This window comes from Semicossyphus pulcher, unplaced genomic scaffold (assembly GCF_022749685.1).
Source record: "Semicossyphus pulcher isolate SPU_LCO1_2020_fin unplaced genomic scaffold, fSemPul1.0.p SCAF_1, whole genome shotgun sequence".
Classification (NCBI taxonomy): domain Eukaryota; kingdom Metazoa; phylum Chordata; class Actinopteri; order Labriformes; family Labridae; genus Semicossyphus; species Semicossyphus pulcher.
The window spans coordinates 9,981,471-10,003,831 of NW_027211603.1; the positions used below are offsets into that span (position 1 = coordinate 9,981,471).

At 40.3% G+C, this 22,361-nt stretch overlaps 1 protein-coding gene across 1 annotated transcript in view; it reads left to right on the forward strand.

The window, feature by feature from the left end:
• The window catches only part of pde8a (phosphodiesterase 8A), a 49,626-nt gene that overhangs the window by 12,564 nt on the left and 14,701 nt on the right, over positions 1-22,361 (forward strand). The window contains exons 2-11 of the mRNA XM_069685764.1: positions 13,720-13,776; positions 16,324-16,514; positions 18,117-18,173; positions 18,384-18,438; positions 18,731-18,819; positions 19,241-19,319; positions 19,663-19,803; positions 20,510-20,598; positions 20,742-20,793; positions 20,888-20,930. Coding sequence (XP_069541865.1) covers positions 13,720-13,776; positions 16,324-16,514; positions 18,117-18,173; positions 18,384-18,438; positions 18,731-18,819; positions 19,241-19,319; positions 19,663-19,803; positions 20,510-20,598; positions 20,742-20,793; positions 20,888-20,930 — 853 coding nt within the window. The remainder of the gene's footprint in view (positions 1-13,719; positions 13,777-16,323; positions 16,515-18,116; positions 18,174-18,383; positions 18,439-18,730; positions 18,820-19,240; positions 19,320-19,662; positions 19,804-20,509; positions 20,599-20,741; positions 20,794-20,887; positions 20,931-22,361) is intronic.

Consider the following 22,361-nt stretch of genomic DNA (forward strand, 5'->3'; position numbering starts at 1 on the left):
AACAAGATCATTAATATAAATGTCAGGGTTGTATGGAAGCAGAAAGAGGACAAAATTATGTCAGTCTTGTAAGAAACTGAATACTTAATGTTAACATTTAAATACTACTGAATTTACAGTTTAGCTAAAGTACATATTTTACTTCGAAAATCATCTTTCCGATTCCATATGGAGTTTGATTTTCCAGGTGGCAATTTGAAGCTTTATTTTAATTACATTTAACTTTTTATAAATTGAGATAATTTTAAACTACCTCTTCAAAATTACCCCCCAAAAAATCGCTGCTTTAATTTCAGCGTTTGTTAGATAAAACAAATATATAAGATTTCACAGTCTGGTGTGTAGTTGCTTTAAAATGATGTACTTTGTCAGACAGGAAGTTGGTGTCAGCTTGGTTTAACTTTGTTTTTTCTGCTGTCTTCTTCTGTTCACAACAGTTTGAATTTATTTCCTCCAAATAATCAGTTTATTTAAATAAATGGCAGCAGCACATTCAGTAAGAAGTCTGGCCTTAACGTCTATGTTTGTTTAGAGACTTCCATGAATGTGTGTATTGGCATGCAGTCAACAATCCCCATTCCTCCTCCGGTGAGTGTGTGTGTGTGTGTGTGTGTGTGTGTGTGTGAGTGTATGTGTTTAAATCAAGGACAGTTTATGTGCCGAGCGCGCTGCTCCAGCTCGTGTCACTCACTGATCCCTCATGCAACGGTGACATCAGCGCTCCTGTTTTAGCAGGTGAAGAGGAGGGGGAGTCCGGTGATTATCTAATGCTCTCGCAGTCATCTGAAGAAGCTTCGGAGAACCGCGACGGATATTTTCAAAAACATCTCAGCTGTAGCGTAGAGGTGGAGCCAGGCAGGGCTGCAGATAGAGAAGGGGTGGCGTGGCCGACATGGGCGTATTGCTAATTCTAATCCTCTCTTTAGGCCACGGGGCCGCTGAGGTAATTAAGATTGTACAGTTTGGTATGGCTCTGGCAGCAAATTCGCTGTCGAGTAATGATCTCACATTGAGGCCAGACGGTCCTCTTGTGTAGCTAGTGTCACTGTTTGCCCTCTGCCTGTCTTGTTGTCTTGTATTTGGCTGCACTTTAAAGGAGGAGTGGCTGACTGCAATGGAAAGGTTCCCGGTAAGATTACAGCACACTGTAGTGTCACTGGACTGTGTCCCACTTAGACTTCCCCAAGCTCCTTTAGCTCGTTCCTTTTGCTTCATTGACCTCTGACCTTGTCTGGAATGAGAGAATGACATGAGGAAAAGAAAGTAGACAAGCGAATCGAAAAATGTTAGCTTTTACAGCTACTGAAAGCAGAGGAGACACAATGCAAGGGGCAACCTTTCTTTTTGTTATGAGTAATAAAAGGTAAAGTGAAACAGTGCAGTGGTGATGAAGGAGGCTGCAGGGGGCAGAGGAGGAAGAGGAGGAGGTTTAAGTAAGGGGCTGCCCCACAGCCCTGGATGGCTTAGGATTGTCCAGGTCTTACAGGGATTTCGGGTTAATCTGGATAAGGACAGAAATACCTTGAAGGTGAGCGTTGGAGAAAGTGCCCGGCTTCTGGAGGATCTTCATCTGTCTTTAATTAATTTACACACACTGGTGGAAGATACAGAGGGTATCATCTATATATGTCCTTTAAAGGGGCAATACCATCAATTTCACACTTGAAGTTCAGTTAACTCTTTATGAGCTGAACTAAACAGCCTGTGAAAACAAGTGTTTTTTTTTTCTGTAGTTGCTTTTTAAAATTTGAAACGAGTAACCCTGAAGGTTTTTTTTTTTTAATTTAAGTTATAGTCTATTTTCATTTAAATTAATGTCTGCTAAGTCAATATCTATTGCTAAATATTAGGTAACACAATGCTGAATGATCCTATGGCCCTAATCTCTTGCATTCACAGTATTTTGAACTGGATTACCATGATAACATTCCCGGGAAAAATTACAAGCGGCTTGCAGTGAGGAGTTTTCCATCACCCGGGAGAGCTTTGTCTTCCATAGAGGCTAAACAGTGCTAACCCAACTGTTTGCGTGTTTGTGTCTGAATCGGTGGACTGTTGTTTTTGTCTTTGCTAGTGCTGGAGTAAACAAACAAACAAACAAATTACGGCTTATCGCCAAAGGTGCCGCCAAAGAGATTTAAATTAAAATCTTCTAGATTGTTGCTTTAAAGCTATAAGTTGAGAGAAGATCCTTTTAGGACGCAAGGAAGGTCTAATGTAAAAGGCTGTTGCATCATGGGAGATGTAGGATCCATTGCAACTTGACCAATGCTAAGGATATCTAAGCCTCTGTTTGCAAATTGTTACAGAAATGCAATAATGAATGGCTGCATTATTCCTTTAACTTACCACGCTGCCTGCTGTATGGTTTGTGGTCGCTGCCTTTCATAACCAGGCTCAGGAGGTCTCATACTAAGATTTGAGAGTTGGATTTTTGCTCATATTGCAGTTGGATCCTTAAAGTCAGATAATAAAAGAGGTGCGGGTCATGTTGAGATCATAGTTTGGGCACACTCCAAATAAAATGTGCATCATTTCAAAAGTTGAAGAGGGAAACGGGAGGACAAAAAGGACCACAGGAAGTGCATAAAAGCGAGGGGAATCAGGTGATATGATGTCATTTAAATCTTATGTGTTTTAATTTGAAAAACTTCAGAACCCCAGCGTCAGTTTCACCATCACATTTAGCTTATATGTAGCCATGTAGCTAACAGCCTTATGTATTTCCCTCCATGTTTAATGAGTGCATCTTTCCTGCTCCTGCTCGTCCCCTCATATCCCTGTGGGCCAGTGTGTGTGAGCGCTCTTACTGTCGTCAGCCGGCCTGACGGCAGGAGCTGCCGCGCTGCCAGGCCTCCGTTACTCTCCCTGGCACAGTGACGCACGGATCACGTACACACACTCGCGCCACTATGGACACAGGGTATACATGCAGGGCCCAGGCGGCGTCATGAGCTCAGGGAATGCAGCATGTGCTCTGATGTCAGTATTGTGTACTTAATGTATACATTCGATTTTATGCAACACCTTACAGAGCAGAATACATGTAGTGTTCTGCTGTTTTTGTGTCCAAGCATGCAGGTATAAACATCTACTTCTTATTTTTCCTTTTACTGTAAAACAAAGGACTTGCAATAGAGCAGAAATTAACATTCAATGGTTTCTGTGTGACATCTGAGGCGATGATAACAAGGTGGAACACCAGAGAGAAACAGGGACAGGTCACCAAGGAAGAAGTAACCTATCCATTTTCTGCAAACTCTGTATTTTTAAACCACGCACGTCATCCGAGGGCGTTTGGGACTGAATTCCAGGACAAGTTCAGTCTCCTGTGAGTTACCCGGTGTCTTCCCTCTCCCTATGCGTGTGTGTGTGTGCATTCCCGTATGCTTGAATTTCCGCACTATCTGTTGAGGTAGGGGAGATGTCACTGCAGACAGAATAAAGGTCAGGGCGTACTCTGGAAGCACGGCTCGCAAAACAATGAATGTGTATGTGTGCACTTTTATGCAGGGCTGATTAGAAATCGCAGTTTTTGGAGCAGAATGTGGAGGAAGTGTGCTTTGCAGGTCATATTGTCTCCTGTTGGTCGTTGAATAGTCGTTGAATAGTTGAATGATCGGTGTGATGACCGTGTTCTGGTTTGCCCCGTGTGATCGGTGTCAGCTGGTGATATCTGTGTCTCTGTTCAGACTTGGTGGAGCTCTCCTTAGAAAGCTAAGAGGGAAATGAAGCAATAACTTAATCACGTAGTGTTATTTTGCTTACCTTGCCATCTGCATACTTTTATACGAGTCCTCGGTGAGTTCATGTACCTCAGTGCTCAGTTACCATCAGGGATTTTGGGCAACAGTTTGATGTATCTGATTTCTACACCGTTTTGCTCTATGTCTTGATGCTCAGCAGGGACCTGGGAACCAGTCAAGTGCTATGTTTCCTCTTTCACAAAGTTAATGCAGTGTGTTTCCCTGTCGAAGATTTCCAACACAGGGGTTGCCTCTTTGAGAAGCTGTTTATGCCGTTTATGTGATCTTAGTAAACTGTAAATATTCAGTACATAGGCTCCTTTAGTTAAATGTGGAGTGCTGAGTCTACATTATTTGGAGGAATTCATGACGTAATGAAACATTTGATAGAACAAAGTGATGAAAAAAGAGTAATATGAATATATCAGACAAAGCTCCAATAAGGTAGGAGAGAATTTATAAAGTAATTGATTAGTCGATTGACAGAATAAAAGCCAACAATTTTTTGGGGGGGACAAACAACAGCCGAATAGTTATCTGTCCTTGTCTTTATAATCGAACCATTTACCACTTTAATATTTATCTATTTATAATTTGATTTTCTTTTGGGTTTTTGGACTGTTAGTTAGAAAATAATTAGATTAATTTTCACATTTTTACAGTTAAACACATGAATTGATAATAGATGTATAATTCGTCGCAGCTTCAAATTATATTTAATTAAAAAGTTAGCAGAATATCAAAAGTTATTTGTTTTGAAAATAAAATGTATGTATAGGAATACGCTAATTGTAAAAAACACAACAATTTAAAGGAGAACAGTAAAAAAAAACAAAAAAAACAATATAGAACAGTTCATCTAAAATGTATGTTTATGAAGTGAAGCAAGTTTCCTGTCATGTCATGTGCACACAGTTAAACAACTGTCATAGAAATTGGATGGAGGCACATTGTTTATCTCATGACACACATGGTATAAGAAGAAAAAGCACTTGTAGATAGTACACGATTAAAACAGTCATCTAGTTACATCTATTTTACATATTAAAAATATTACATTTTTTTTCTACAGGATATTGTAGTTTCTGTTCCAGGAGGGTGTTCTTTCATCTGTGGTGTGATCCATCAGACAGACGGACAGATAGAGAGAGAGAGAAACAGGCAGAGAAGGAGGCAGAGATAGATAGAGAGAGCGAGACGGATGGATAGAGAGAGAGAGGCAGAGATAGAAATTCAGAGAAAGCGAGGATGTTCTGGGACAAACGGATCCACGGTGGCCTAGTTTCCCTCGGCCACGCCAGTGACTCAACTAAAGTCTTCTGCCTGGCTGACTGTGGGCTCGGTCACCATGGATAAGACATGTGGACGCAGCCAGAGTACACACGGTTGTGGTTATTTTTCTAAACGGATGAACTGCAATTACATTAACGCGTCAGACGAATGTCTAATTTTTATTTGGGTGGGGGAGGGTGAGGGGCTTTTCTTTCACTCTGGAGTCTTTATGCTGCTCTGAGTTAAAGCAGCGTTAGCAGTACACATGTTGTATTTACCCTTTGAAATACATTGCTTCCATTTGTGCATGTAGTCGTGTCAGGTTACAGTGATTTACCAAACTGCTTTAATCACACTATAAGTGCTTTACAGAAAGACACAGATGCATTTCCTAAAACAATGGGATATAAGAATTGGATCGAACATGTACTTAGCAAACAGGTAACCAGGACAGGAGTGTTTTTGTGTGTGAGCACCTGTAGATGATGGTTGGTTGCCTCTCGGAGTCATAAAAAAAAGACATAATATAAGTTGTATTTGTACTCTGACTTCTGAGGTCTTAAATTCTTGCAATATACGTGGCTGAAGTGATGTTTTATGTAAATTAATTCATACAGTGAGGTTATATAAACTCCATTTCTGGCCCTTAACAAGAAATATTTTGATAATACAAACAAATGAAGAGTTAATATAAAACCCCTGCTGAGGGATAACTAAAAAATACCAACACATTCAGCTCTGAATTCTCACACTTTATCATCACTTTGTCACTTTCTCATCATTTGCTTCACGCTGGACTCAGTCTTAAGGCGCTTGGAAATAATGAAATCATGATGCCTCTGATTAGTTCAGCGTAAAACCCAAATATAATGTAATTTTAATGCATGTTCAAAAAATGTTCTGAAAAATTAGTGTTCACCAAGTCTGGTAAGAGTGATTGTACTCTGTATAATGAACCAAAAATGTACCAAACTGTATGACAACTGTAGTGTACAATCCCTGGTCACTGAATGAGAGCTACTTTAATGATGCTGGATAAACCGTGTCCAAAAGTGTGTTTCAAACTTAAACACTATAAAATCTTGCTGCGCTAAGAAGACTGAATGATTTTACATCCACGAACGATCCCAGTCTTGTGAACAGCTCTTTGGTATGAACAAGTCGCACCAAGTTGTACTTGAGAGCTGTTTGTTTTGCCACATTAGCTTAGTTTTTTCCTTTGTTTTCACCTCTTTTTTTTTCAACCATATTGCTGCTACCTTTCACACAACTATAACAGGCTTTGCATGGACATAAAAAAACATCAGTTAACAATTTAAATTGCGTTTATCTGCTTATCTGGCATCGAGTCGTGGTGGTAGCAGGCTAAGCAAGTTAACCCAGACGTCCCTCTCCCCAGCAACATTTTCCTGGTCCTCCTGGGGGATCCCGAGGCGTTCCCAGGCTAGATGAGATATATAATCCCTCCTGTAAGCTCTGGGTCTACCTCAGGGTCTCCTCCCAGGTGTACTTGCCCCAAAAGGTATCCTAATCAGATGCCCGAACCACATCAACTGGCTCATCAACGTTGCCCCTTACGAGGCAAAGGACTAGTGGCTCTACTCGGAGCTCCCTCCAGATGTCTGAGCCTTTATCTTGTCTCTACGACTGAGCCCAGCCACCCTGCAGAGGAAACTCATTTCGGCCGCTTGCGTCCATGCTCTCATTCTTATGGTCACTACCCAGAGCTCATGACCAGAGGTGAGGGTTGGAACATAGATCATAAAATCAAAGTAAAGTAAATGTTTGTGTAAACTCAAATATTTGGTGATGTGTTTGTACGGCTGGTTGTTGATTTGTCAGAGTTAAAACTGGGTGCAGGTTTGCAACCCCATTGTTATCGATGACTTGAGCACAGATCTATCGGCAGCCGATGTAAGTGGCCACACATGAAAGTGAATAATTCTCTTTGAGCTAACACACACAGCGTGAGCAGCTAGCACTACTATCTGAGTGGCTCAGCGTGCGGTGAGGCTGATGTGTCACTCAGTGCCATTTAGCTCAACAGTTAGCACAGTGTGTGTTTGTCTGTCTGTCTGTGTGTCTGTCTGGTACATAGTGTGCGTCCACACCTGTGGCTGGAGCTGCTCCCCTTAATCAGACCTAATGAAGAACATTGATTCATCTCCATTTGATTCACACAGGAACACAAATACACACAGACAAACGAATGTAAGACACCCCAACACTTTGTCTCCTTGTAAGGAAGAAACGCTGATCTCGTCCAATGTTGCTGTAGTGTTATCGGCTCTGCATATAATACTCTATCCACATGTGGTGAAGTTTTAAGAGGTATCAAGAGAGTGGGAGGGAGAGCGAGCATGTTAGCTGTGTCAAAGCCAGGGATCTGGAGATTGTTAGCAAACTGGGCAGCCATGCACGTTTTCCTCAGAAGCACGAGCAGGGCAGGCATCCCAAGATTCCCTGCATCCTGGTCCCAGCTCTGGGGTGGAGGAAGCTGTTTACTCTTTCTATCTCTCACTGCTGACGTCGGCGCACCGAACAATGTCATCCAATTTCCTGTTTTTCACTTTAGTGGAAAGCCACTCTCCCAGTGCGTATGGTGTAGTGTGTGTGTGTGTGTGTGTAGGTCTATGAGTGTGAGACAGAAAAGCTAGTGGGTTGGAGGAGAGCAGAAGGAGGAGGAGGATGAGGAGAAGGAGGAGGAGGAGATCTATAGGGCCGGATACACTGGGAGCAGGATATAGGGTCAGAGGCAAACTCCGCTATGTAAATACATTAGGTGTGTTGAATGAGAGAAGCAGTACACTGTCCTGAACGCTGCTCGAGGTGACTGTAGACGTCCATGACTCTGATGTTGTCCGATCGGCCTGAATGAGGAGGAAAGGTGTGACATCACATGACCTGATACTGCTTGAAGCTGTCAGCCCGGAGACTGTCACCTCACTGTAAGAGAGTGACTTTTGTGATGCACCCATCAGACTTTTCCTGATACCAAGTACTGATCCAATACCGGAGTGCAATGAATAAGCTGCTTCTGTAGACAACAGAAATTTCAAACATGACTAATCCACATTGTGAAACATCATCATCCTACTGAAAGTGAGTTAACACTAGTCTTGACTTATCACCCAGCTTAACTTGAAAATGATGAGTTAGGACAAATTACGAGGACCTGAATGCATCACATTAAACTCAAACCTCCTTTTCAAAGTGTCTGCACTAAGCACACAGACTGCATCTCCTCTGTGCTCTGCTGCTTAACGAACTTGTTGTCCAACTAACAAGTGGCTCTGTGCACTCAGAGAGATAGACACAGACAGGGAGAGAGAGACCTCGGTGTGACTGGTACATGTAAGCAGCATATAGCAAACAGGGCGGGACATGGATTACGTAGTCATACGCACTGTGTCCGTATTCCTCGCCTGCCTGGCCTACATGCTCACTCACTTCCCCTGCTTTGTTTGCCTCTGATTGAGTGCCAGCATGATGTTTGTGGGATGCAAATGCATGGCTGAGTGATTCATTGCAGAGTGTGTGTGTACTGTACAGGAGGAGTGTGTTGCCCGAAGAGGTTGGCAGACTGGTTCAACTATGTGTGTGAGTGTGTGTGTGTGTGTGTGTGTGGCTGGCTGGCTATTCGAGTTACACAACCTCGGCTGCAGTTGCATTGGTCGTGTCAGTGTCAGTTAGAGAGGGAAGTCTCCTTGGATGGAGACAGAGTGCTGCTCGCTGCTCTCGCCAGGCCTCCGCTCGCTGGAGGCTGTGGTCCAGCTCCATACGTCAAGACCTTGACCTCAACTACATTAGCGACAAACCGCATCATTCACCATATTAAGACAGTGGCCATTTTCTTCTGACGTCATGCTCAGGGTGCTCAAATTCCAGGATGTAAGCAGCATAAATGTAGGGTAGCCAAAAATAATTATCATGTCACCACCTCTTTGTAAATGAGCAACTGAAAAGGCAACTAATAGTGAAAATCTGGAGAGAGATCTGTATTTCAACGTAAAACAGCATGTTTGATAACGTACATACTAGGTAATGTTAGCTAGGAAGAGAACATTATGTTAGCTAGGAATTTATGCCTTTCTTATTTTATTGTGTAAAACTACCAAACAGTAATATTAGCTTTCAGCCATTTTCTAGCTAACGGTAATATAATGTAGTTAGTGGCTAGATGTGTTAGCTGTTGTCTGACAATGGCTAATGGGATATCTAGTATGTTTTAACTTGAAATATGACCAGATTTCCCTCTTGATTTTGACTGTTTATTGTTTTTTTAGTATAAGCTGGAGGCAATAAATTGAAATTGATTGTAAGAAAACTTCAATCTATACGAATAACAACCTGGAACATAACTGTGAGACATTATTTCATGTTTATGTTATAGATTTAAGGTTTCTAACAATCACTTTCAATTTACTGAAAGCTACTGTTTGGTAGTTTTACAGAACTAGCTAACATAACATTAGCTAGTTACTAGCTAATAGTTAGCTTTTCAGTTACAAGCTAATGTAATGCTAGATAACGTAGTGTTATCTAAGGAGCATTTGAATGCTAGCATTAGCTGATATTTTACAGTAGGGTGGATTCAAATAGCCTATGTTGATTTACCTCCAAGTTTTCACTATCAATTGTCCTTTTAATTGCTCATTTATCAAGAAGTGGTGAAATGATGAAATGAAACTTTTGTTAGGTAACCTACATTTATAGGGCTTACATCCTGGTATACTGTTGTACAACATTATAACAGCACTTGAGCGTCCCACCCTGAGCATGACATCAGAGGAAAATGGCTGCCATGTGAGTATGGTGACTTGCAGTTGAAACATAATTTTATTCATGGTATAACTTAATGCAGGCACCATTTCTGACTGAAAGCCAGCCGAAGTCTATTAAAGAAGAGTGAATGTTTTGTTTCACCTACACGGGATAATATATGGGTTCTTTGAGGCTCTGATCAAAATGAATACAGCTGAGGACTGAGTTATTTGTTCTGACACACGTGGTTAGAGTCACTGAAATCATATCTGACAAGTAGAAAAACTAGGCCTTGTTTGGTTAAACCCTTTTAGAAAAGCACGAGTTTGTGGCATTTCCATATGTTAGCCCCTTTTATACAGCCACACACAGAAACACACACTAACACATGCATACTGTCTCTCCAGCGCACATGAGCCTATCATGCGACCAGGTCCTTGTGTCTGTGAAAGATCAGATGATCGCAGAGTATGAGCTCGCTGCCATCCTGATGCCATACTCCCTGTTTGTGGAGCAGCTACAACAAACGGCCCAGTGTCATGATGACGTCAATTTGGCTACAACCGAGGGCTAATCAGCTTTTTTCCCCCCTTTTGTTGTTTCATGGAGCTTTCAAAAGGCTTACAATTTAGCAAGAAGTGATTTACAGCCGCCCGGCATGCTCTGAAATTCCTCTCTGTATTCCCCCTCACATGTGTGGATTGTTTACGGAGACGAGGAATTCTAGAGGGATGGCGGTCCGCAAGGGGCTTGGTTGCTATCGTTACTAACCCCTGAGCTGGGTCCTATTTAGCAGGAAGGAAGCTAAATTATTTGCAGACAGAAAAGAGTAAGCTCATGAAGGAAAAGTGTAATGAGTTGAAAACCTGTGCGTCTGCAGTCTTTTTTATTTTATTTTAATTTTTTACTTCTCTGCTGTCTGGTTGAATTAGAAACGAGGACACTGATTCACAGGCTTTGTTTTTGCTGATTCAGTCACTGGTGAGAGGTACAGAGCCTTCAGAAATATTATGAAAGTAAGTCACTGCCATGTGGTGCTGAAAATTGATTGTCAGCTATTTTGATGTGATGAAGTGATTAATCCTTTATTCATTTTTTGAAGCAAATATGCCAAAAACATGTTGGCTATAGACGCTAAAATCTGAGGATTTGCCCTTTTTCTTGATAAGTTGTTAAAGTAAACTGAACACTTTGTGTTTTGGACTTCTGGTGGCACAAAACAAGACATTTGGAAAAGTCACCTTGAGCTAAGATGAGTAGTTTTTTCACAATTCTTTTTCAAATTGCATTAATAAATAATTGTTAGTTGCCGTCCTAGTGCACAGCTAGCTCAAGCGAAAGCCAAATTTTCTTAAGACTTTCTTCGAAGGTCACGTCTTTAATGCATTACAACCACATTCATAACATATTTGGCATTAATACGGCTTTTATTGGTCATATAGTGACGTTAGCTTTGTGGTTTGGACTGTTGGTTTGACAAAATAAGACGTATTGAGATGTCACCTTCAGCTCAGATGGGCATTTTTTCACAGTTTTTATTACATTTCTGAAACAAAACACAAGATCCTAAAAAGAACTATAATGACTTGCCGTCCTGGTGCATAGCTCGCTCACGCAAAATACAGATTGTTTTCAGAACAGCTTTTTTTGAAGGTCATATCTATAATGCAATACAACCACATTCATAAGTTATTATGAAGGCTTTATAAAACTCTTAATACATGTTTGTAATCATGCATGAAAAAAACAATCAAGGTTTTAAAAGTTGTAGAGATTATGCATAATAGGTTGAGCTTAATAATGTTTTATAACTGTTCTCCAAAGTGGCAACAGTGTTTGAAAGAAGAATCTGTCCGCTGGGTAACATAAGAGCTAAAATTGACCTAACAATGATATGAAGTCAGTTAGACTCACAGAAAAGCACATTTATTAGGTACAGTAAAAAGTACAACAGACTGGCCGATTTTGTGGTGTTTTATGAAAATTATATCATTGGATTATTATAACTAATGCATTTTTGTGAAGGCAGCATTTACTACTTTCTGTTCTCTGAAAAAACACAAATATTATCATAAAGAAATGTGTGACTTATTGGTCCTAAAACTCTATTTCAGGTGAAACATCTGCAATTAACAAAAGTACTGTGAGCAAGTAAAAGTATGTATAATGTAAAATAGTAGGCTATATCAATAATATGATAAATTGTATCATATAATACATTTCTATCACTGTTGTGTTGTGATAATCTGTTAGAAGCATTTTCTTGGAGTAATTAGATATTTATGTTTTTCATGTAAAATCTCAAGTATCTAGTAGAGCTGTCCAATAAATGTTGTGCAGTAAAAGTCTAAAGTAGCATGAAATGGTGCTTAAGTACGGCACTTCAGAAAATACAATGATGTATATTTCACCAATGGATTCATTCTTCACGCTAATGTTCTGTTTGCAGTCCTGGAGGCTCTTTAACAGCTCTTAAAAATACTTCACACCTTAATCAGCTTTATGACTTTTTTTGTCCTCACAAGAACGGCTGTATAACATGATTAAACGCAGTGGATTTCTATATGTTCTTTGTATGTGATGGTTTGAATGTCGCTAAATTTCTACAACTTTTGTTTTATTTTGTTCATAAGATGTTCCTCAGAGATCAAACTAAGTTACTTCTACATAACTTAACACTATTATGGAGAAGATACATTTCTTTGTGTTTTAATCCATAGATATTGTGTCAACAATAGAAATCAAGAATGAGATATTGCCTTATTTGGGGATTTTATGATGCGTTATCAACATTTTTATGTCACCTTCATCCAATATGCAAGTCCAGTTTATGGCAAAAATAAGGTTAGCACTTTAATACTTTTAGACATATTGGTCAAACCTGGTCAGAAAAAAGAGAGGGGGGAAATGTTGTTTTTGGTGTTATTATTATCACACTTACAGCAGTGGGGTCTCTTGGACCCTAAACAACGAGTATATAGGTCTAAGCCCCCTTCACAATTAAAGACTTTCGTTCAGGAAATCTGAGTTTGTGTCCTATGTGCCAATGTTTACTTTTTTTAAGAAGTAGACTTCTTTATAGTTACATTACCTATGCTTTTGTAGGTTGTTATGTTACATATTTAGGTTGTCCTTCATTAACATGAACCACGTGAAAGTGATGCTGAACGTCCAAAAGTCATAAAAAGTTTAAAAACTACCAAGTTTTATTTTGAAAGTCTCACTGGTTGTTGCTTATTTATTATTGCTAACTTAAATGCTTTAATCTTGAAAATCTAACGAGATGCTGGGTTTTTATTTTGGCTAATTTGACCATTAAGCCCTACTCGTGCTAAACGGATGCTAGAGTGGTACCCAGATCAGCATATTTTTAAGTGATGGGACACAGATCAAGCTGCTTGATGAGTTTGGAGTTAATGTTGAGCCTGCTGATAGGCGAGTCCTCGGAGTCATTCATAAAGAGGCTAGAGGCATGGAGAGAGGGCCTACATGAAGACATCATTATTAAAGATGAACTTTAGAAATGAGGTTGATATTGGCGAACAGATTAAGTGCTCCATAATGGAAAGATGTAGATATGCAGAGATTTTTAACATTTGTACATCAATATAAGTTGGACTTAAACTTCAGTGTGTCAACCCACAACCCTCAACTAACATCTTCTTCCACTATTTCTTCTTTTTGAGTTGGGGTGGGCTTGGACAATGTGTATGGATAAAGGAAGTTGTCATTTGTCCAGTTGTACTGGAGATTTTTGACTTTATGTTTTCTCTTGCATGTGTGTCAGATATACATATATGTGTGTAGGAGTCAAGTTGTTTCTAAAATTAATATAGATAATGTTAAAATACACAAATATGAAAAATGAACTGAGAAAGTATCACATGTATGATGTCATTTTTCTAATCGTTGTATTCCTCTTCTTCTTGTCTTCCAGACCACATTAACAGAGGTGCAATTTGGACCAATGAAGTTATTTAAAGACCCACTTCAGGTAACGTAAAACAATGCCAAGCACCTGTTGGATTGATGCTTATGTGCTTGAATGCATTAAGTCTGTAACAACCGGTCTGTCACAGCTCCAGTGACATGTTTATGGCCATATCATTTGGCTGGCATGGGAGCTAAACTTGGTGTGACCGTCAATATTTGGATGCATTTTCTTAGGATTAGTTTTACAAAACGTCAAAGAAGAGGAAGAAGAAAAAAAAAAATGTTAATGGACTTATTGTGTGCCATGCAGCTCCCGGTTGTCAAGACAACAGGGCCAAACATTTATGACCACGAACATACCATAATGAACAATGCATGTTATGAAGAGCTGCACAGAGGACCCATGGACCCGTTCAGGACTTTCTCTGACGTTCAATGGGTCATTATACAGTTTGGTACTGTGCTTGCTACTTTCACATGCGTGGTTTCTGTCGTGTCTTTATAAAGTCAGTCTTTAAGGAATATTTAATGTATTTTGAGAGGCTGCATTTGGGATAGAAAAATGAATGTCGGCTATTATTAATAATCGATGAATTGTTTTATCTATTTTTCAAGCACAAATGTGACTTCAGCTTCATCCCCCCAAATGTGAGAATTTGCCACGTTTCTGTGTCATATATTGAAGCTAACTAAAACAATTTCAGATGTGCAACAAAGATAACATGAAGTCTGTGAGAGTCAAATCAAGGCAATACATCAGACGTCCTGTAATTCAATGCCATGTATGAGTGTGCAGACTGGGCTTTATTGTCCGATGCGCTCCAGTGTGACCACGGTAGGAAAACGAGGTAGAGAGATATCCCCTTCCTGTTTTTGTCACTCACAGCTGATCCTGTCATGCCCTCCTCCTCTCCACTCCTCCTCTTTTCTCGCCGCTCACAGGATCTGGCCGGGCCCTGTCTGTTTTCAACAATGAAGTTTTCTGGACAGAGCGATCAGACACTGCCAAAAATGCTGCTACCCCCTTCAGCTACTTTTGCTGTCTTAGTCTCCTTAGTTTAAAAACTTCTCTGACAGATTCTTTTCCCTGTTGCGACAGTGTGTGTTAAATCTGTCTAACCTTAGTTCCTCTGAAAAGACCTTATCTTAGCCTATTTTACCTCGTTCCTCCACCTCTGCGGGAATGTTGACTTTTCTACCAACATCCCAATGTGGAATTCTGATCTAATTCCCTGTGCGTACCGAACATAGCTGCAGGACTCGGTGGTGATGTATTTATGACCTGGACACTTATTGCTGCTTGTAGGGAAAATGTTCATGTGTGGAATATGGTTTGTATTAGGAACACCGCTCTCTAGCGTAATGGCTCTCTGCTTCAGGCCTTTTGGTACTCAAATAAAGCCACACGGAGCGTCAGAATGAATCAAAAGGACAAGTGTCAACACAGCCAGTCCTCTGTCCCTTCATTGTGCCGAGGACGGTAGTTCCAGTTCTCTCGACAAAGTCAGGTCTTTGTGCCCTAACTCAATTTTACAGGTGTGATGCAAACTTAAAACTGCAGAACAAACTTTCCCTTCTTTACGTTCATTCTGCTCCCTGCCAACAGTGGGAGATGACGTCTGTTTGAGAGAGTGACTCATGAATCTACTCTTAGTGCAGCGCTGCTCTTGGAGGCGGGCCTAAATCTCTGGTCCGGTATTTACGCAAGTGAGGGGTTATATGAAAGTATGCTGGCAGAGAGAGAGCGGGCTCTCAATGGTCGGTTTGACGGTAGCAGCAGCACTTTCTGCCACAACCTTGGCAGACGGGTGGGAGGGGCCGCAGCCACTCAAGGCCACCTCGACTAATTGTGTCATAGATCACGGCGGTGGACAATAAAATCTGTGACGCACCCGAGAGTGCGAGCTGAGCCTGATCAATCAGGGCCTGTCCGCTGGAGGCCTGAGGTCACAGCCCAGCCCGCACTGCAGGCTGATTAGGACGACAGGCGCAAATGAGCATGAGCGCACCAGTGATGACTTGACAACTCAGAGCTGCTGATACACGGAGACCTCAAATCCACATTTTACTGTAGCTCTCTTTCGTCTTGATTTTAATTGTTTAATTCTGTAGTGCAGGATGGAGGCAGATTATTTGTGATCAATGATGCTAGTTTTGTATCATTTAGCCTTGTTATTCTCACGTTTTGCAATAAATATTCCCATCTGATTGAATACTGTAGCTTCAGTCCAAATATGACAAACCAAACAGAGACCATATATCCATTAATGTAACATTTATCCATCAGTTAGATGTAAACATTACTTTACAACTACTGAAGGACTGCACACGCATTCATTTACATGTTGTAGTCTGTGGTCTACTTTGTGCTAATGCTAACAATTTACTGCAACTTTTTCAAGCTTTTTTATCCCTGCCTTTTTTCTGCGGTGTTTTCATCCACTCTTCATGTAAACATTTTTCCCTTTGAATATTTACTCATCCTATATATTATAGATCTCTGAAAAGTAACACATTTTCGTTGGTTGTAGTGTGACATTGCAAAGGTTACATGAAAATAGAAATGACTCAGTTGGCTATGTGTGCTTAGTCATCTCTCTTCTTGCAGGTACTTTTAGTTTTTGCCAAAGAGGACAGTCAGAGTAATGGCTTCTGCTGGGCATGTGAGAAGGCCAACTTCAGGTGCAGCATGGCACGAACACCCGAGTCGGCTCTTGAATGCTTCTTGGAGAAGCATCATGACCTCGTCATCATTGACCACAGACATTCCAGACACTTTGACGCTGAAGCACTATGCCGGTAGGCCATTTCTACCATCATCTTTGTACTTACTGTATTCCTTATGTGTATTTCTATAATCATGCAGTGCAGTGGCTTCCATCTTTTGTTGCCTGGTGTACCCCCACAGCTCTGGTGAACTCAAGTCCATCTTTATGTCATATGTCATGTTTTGTATGTGTACTTTGAACGGATTTCTAGCTGGATGCGATTAGACTATCGGTTATATACATGTGGGTAGAGTAAAAGGTGCTTTTAAAAATGTCAGTTTAAGCTGTTAGGTCAGCATCATTTTGCATTAGTACCACCACTGGAAGGGTGGAAACATTACCATCACTACCTATCTATTACTATAAGCTAACTTTTCAAACCATTTAGAAAATCATTTCAAACATTTATCAATGATTTTTACCTATTTCAATTATTCATTGAACTTTTAGCGAACTAATTTAACAATCATCGATCAATTTCATACAATTTATTCACTACTTTAACTCAATGGTTCCATTAGCTACTTTAGCTAACTATTTGACCAACTTAACCATTTATCTTTAGCTCTAGCTAACTATTTTTAACGTTTTATCCTGTACTTTTAGCTAACTGTTCTGACAATTTATCTATTACGATTAGCTAATAGTTTTGACTGTTTATCTGTTACTTTAAGCTAACTGTTTGAACCATTTATCCATTCATTTAAGCCATCTATTTGAACAGTTTATCCATTTTAATTTAATTTATTCATTTGTTTGAACAATTTAATCAGTTTATCCAATTCTTAAACAGCTTTCAACATTAACATTATTTGGCTATCATAACCCTTTATCAATTACATTCAGCTGACTACTTCAACCATTCCTTCATTACATTCAGCTAACTGGTTTAACTTCTCTGCCTGCCTATTAGCTAGTTTGCACACACATGTTCAGTAACAACAGCTTAGGTGAGCTTCTCCACAATCGTCCACTTGTCTCCACTTGCTACAATACCCTTGTTTAAGCATCTGTAATGTTATGGACCGTAGAATTTAATTTAAATTCTGTAACTGCTGTGGAAAATCAATGACATAATCCAGACCAGATGATTTTGTCAGCACTGATTTCAGCCCTCCTTTTCATGGCTTAAAGTACATTTGGTAACACGTGCGATCGTAAATGTGCGGGGGTAAATGGCCAGTTCAGTTCGTGCTCACTAACTTGCCTCTCATGCTACCTAGTGGAGTCATGTCAGTGAGAAATGAGCGGTGCCTGCCCATACCACCCTCTATCTTTAGCCTCTGCCCAAACCAAAAACACATTTACAAACATTCATTCGCCCTGCCCAGCGTGTATGTTAACCCTATTCATTTTGGCCAATCCATATGTTCAGTGTACACGCACGGGCTCCGAAGGGGAACTAAAGGGCCTTTTATGACCACTGGCTGGGGGAAACCACAGGCGGATGAGTGGCCCTGTACACTGCATTCTTTCAGAGGCCTTAGGCCTGCTCACAGAGCTCCACCACTGGGCTCTGCTTGCCTGGGAGAATCGGAGCGTGAAAAAAACTGAAAAATACATTGATTTGATGCCATGGGCTTTTCCACCAGCCTGCTCACTGGCTAAAAAGGCTCCCTCTGTTTACATTCAGGTCAATTAGAGCGGTCAACTCTTCAGAAAACACTGTGATAGTCGCCGTTGTGAAAAGGTACGTACAACCCACTGGCCCCCTCTGCCTTTCTACCCTTTCCTGTTTTTCCAAGTAGCTAATGATTAGGAGTATTTTCATAATTAAAAAGCATGTCTCAGTGGAGGTTTGCTGGCCTGCAGCCTGTCATATGGAGAAAACCTCTGATGTTCTCTCAACAAGCATTTGTCATAGCAATGTTTTGGTGCAAACATGTGCTCTCTTTTTAAGGCCAGACAGAGAGGAGGCCTCTGTGATGCCCCTGATCAATGCCGGCTTTAATAGGGTGAGCCACATTGTGTGTATGTGTGTGTGAATGTATCTTCTGCTGCCTGTGTTTGTATTATTCTTATGATATGTATTTTATATCCCTACTGTCAACACTCGCTGTAAGGCAGGGACACAGATTGTAAATCCTTCTGTTTGCTCAGGAGACATGTGCATCGAGTTCCCTCTGTCTGAAACACTGTTACTTATGGCTTTAGCAGCATTATAACACATCCCCTAATGGAAACATTGACATGAAAATTGAATTGTAGTTGTCTTTGATTGATCCGTGTTGCCCTCTGACCCTTCAGAGATATGTGGAGAATGCCAATATGATGGCCTGCTATAATGAGCTGCTACAGTTGGAGCATGGAGAGGTGCGGGCGCAGTTCAAACTGAGGTGAGGCGTGTTGTAGTTACAGTTTAGAGTAGTTGCACAGCATATTATTCAAAGCTATTGCACTGACGAAAAGACATTTTTATTTCACACTTATTTATTACTTTTTTATGTATATGTAGATGTTCTGATACCATTTTTTACTCCTAATACTGATTCCAATATCTTGACTTAAGTATGGGCCGATACCGAGTACCCCTTCGATACTAGTGTGATTAAAAAAAGTGGACATAATAAACACTGATTGACATAATAATTGAGGCTATTTATTTAATGGTAGCGGATTGGTGCATTGACTGGCATACTTACTGCATTTTAGGCAGTATCAGAGGAACTCTATATGTATATAAATAGAAGCTGGAAACTCTGCTTGTTGCATATTTTAACAATAATTCTGCTACTGTTATCTCTCCTTTTCCACAAGGGCTGGGAATGCTATTTTCACAGCTCTAGAACAAAGCCAAGAGGCCATAGAGATCACTTCTGAAGATCAAGTAATTCAGGTGAGTTTCTAATTCACTTAAATCCTCCTCGTTTGCATTATTTTGATGACTGCTTCATCTCTTCCTCCCTCTGCTTCTATTTCTTTCTCTCTCCTTCCCCCCTATTCAGTGCCTGTTCATGTCTTGTGATCCCAGATCTCAGTACTGATAGTTGCGGTCTCTGTCCCTCTGAGACATTTTGTCAACTTTAAAGTGGCCTGTTATGTTTTCCAACAAGTGTGTTGCCTTTTTATAAAGAGAGTTGTTTTGGTTGGCAAGGCTTATATGTTGAGAACATCATCTTAACTGTGTCTGAAATCTGAACTTTTATGTTCATAACGCTCTTGTTACTTCTCCTTCCCAGTATGTGAACCCTGCCTATGAGTCCATTATGGGCTACCAACAAGGCGAGCTAATAGGGAAGGAAATAATAGAAGTGCCTAAAAGTGAGAAGAATAAGCCTGATCTCCTTGAAACAATAAATTCCTGCATACGGAAAGGAAAGGTAATATACATTCATGAACTTATCTCAGCACTACACCATACATTTCAGGCCAAACACAAGTTTCACTTGGGTTTACTTAATATGGATCTTAATCAGAAGCTTAATCTTATCATAAAATACATTTTGGGGGTTTGTTTATACCTGTATATATGTGATTTTGACATATTATATAGCAATCATTGTAGACTACTGCATCACAATCAAATCACTCTTGTAAATACTGTAGATATCCGCTCCTGCCTTTGTGTCTGTGCATGCATGCGTGCACGTGCATCCATGTGTGCTGTAAGTCTGCACCACTGGCCGTCCAGCAGCTCTGTTTCATGTGCACAAGAACAGCGGCTGATGGCTGTGCTGTAATCTTACTACACAGAGAGCGAAGGTCAGTCCCAGACAGGCGAACAGCAGGAAGGCTCTTTTTAAGCTGCCAGTGCAGTCTGTAGGAGGGGGGACATGAAACAAATGCACCAGACTCCAGGAGCACTCCCACTGCCCATTAAAGACAACTTGCTGCTCTCTGAAATACTCATCGCACCTGGCCACCTAACCTGCAACACAAAAAACGCCATACACACCGTCTACATCAACTTTTAGGGCATTTTCAAATTGTACTTTTTTTCAGTTTATATGGCAAATACTTCCTGAATATGTTTTGTGTCTATATTTTAAACTTCCTCTCTCTTGGTGTTGGTTTGTTTCGTTTCAGGAGTGGCAGGGGATTTATTATGCCAAAAAGAAGAATGGAGACAGCATTCAGCAAAATGTGAAGATCACACCTGTAATTGGACAGGGAGGGTGAGTTTGTTGAGGTCATTCAGTCATCCTAAATGAAAATTACATTCCCAGCAACTCAATAATTATACCGGATAATATATGAATGAATAATAATTATATTCTTTAAATTGCCGGGTGTACTAATTGGATTCTGTCATTCACAGAAAAACCAGACACTATGTGTCTATCAACTGGCCTTTAAATGATAATAATAAGGTGAGATGTGTCTCCAGTTTTGCTGATTTATATTGAATGAAAGGAGCTTACTGGTCTGCATGTATCAATATGCTTCTCTCCTCTGTCCGTGCAGAGTGATAAATCCAGTGAACGTGTGCAGGCAGAGTCTCAGACAGGTAAGATCCACCCTGAAATTCTCTGCTCCATGAAAAAGCCAACTGTGAAGGCAAGTCATGCCAGTCTGAATTCTTCTGTGTGTTGCAATAGCATTACGAGGGATTTATTATGCTAAACCCCCCAAAATAATATGGAGTTATGCAGATTTGAGCAGTTCAGCTTCTCGCTGCTGCTTAGTTATCAGCATAAGTGATGGAGGTTCTTTTTACGAAAATGTCACTTGTGATCAATCAAAAGGATTGAGGATCTGAGGGCCAGCATTGTGTTTGCCATTGGGGAAGCAGCACATCCTTGCTAGTCTAACCTAATGTTTGCAAACACCAACATTTGTAAGACATTCATATCAACAAATTGGAGGTAGTCACATTCGGGATCGGGAGCTCTGTCAACTCAAAACTTTTGAAATGTGTCAGAAAATGCACCATAGAGAATCACTGTTTTCTTCAGCCACACTTTGAACACTATCAGTGTCCATTCCTGCTTTATCTGAGAAATAGCTCTTAAAGAAATGCATTCTCTCTTTTGTTGACCTTAAAAAGTTATCCATGCCTTTATTTTCTCTAAACTGGACTATTGTTTCTTCCTGCATTGTGGTGTCAACGGTAAAGCCAATTCAAAGCTGTGGTTTCAAAATGCAGCAGCTACACTCCTGACAGAGGAACAGAGCAGGAATCATGTCTGTCCTGTGTTGGTGTCTTTTCACCAGCTTACTTTAAAGAAGTAATTTTTAAATATGGCAGTTTTTTTATGAAGCTTTGCATGGTCTTACAGCACTGACATGCATAACTCTTATTCAACAGCCCTTTTTGGATTAGATGCTAGAGGTTAACTTTGTTTGTAATGTTACATTAGAACCAAGTGAAGTTGAGCTTTCCTTTTCTTTTTTCTGGCCCTTCAGAGTGACCGGTGTCTTTCATTTACTTTGTTCTTAATTGACTTTGACTTTTCCTTTTGTCCATGTGTCTGAAATCTAAATACACAGTTTTTCCATAGACGAACAATGACGGAGAAACAAAGAAAGGTTTCCTGCCTTTATCTCTATTTTTTTCTAACCTTATACTTAAGTTTCTGAATCAAATCACACACACACAATCAGTAGTTTTGGTCATTCATGATCTAATGTATAAATTAAGGAAAAAACGTACAAAGCATTGAAAGTTTATTTAGGCAGATTAAACAAAACCTTATATATGTGTATGGTCTGGGTGATGGACCGCTGTCCAAAAATGATTCACAATATTGCTGTTTGGAAGTCAGACAGTATTCAGAGACAGACCAACACATTGTTGGTTCTGATACGATTACACCAGCCTTGTCCTTTAAAAGCCTAAAACACATCTGACAATGATAAGATAAGAAAATATGGGACTCGGGAATCCCAGTTTTCTCAAGTCCTGGAGTATTTGACTGTTTTTTTTAGTTCAGAATGT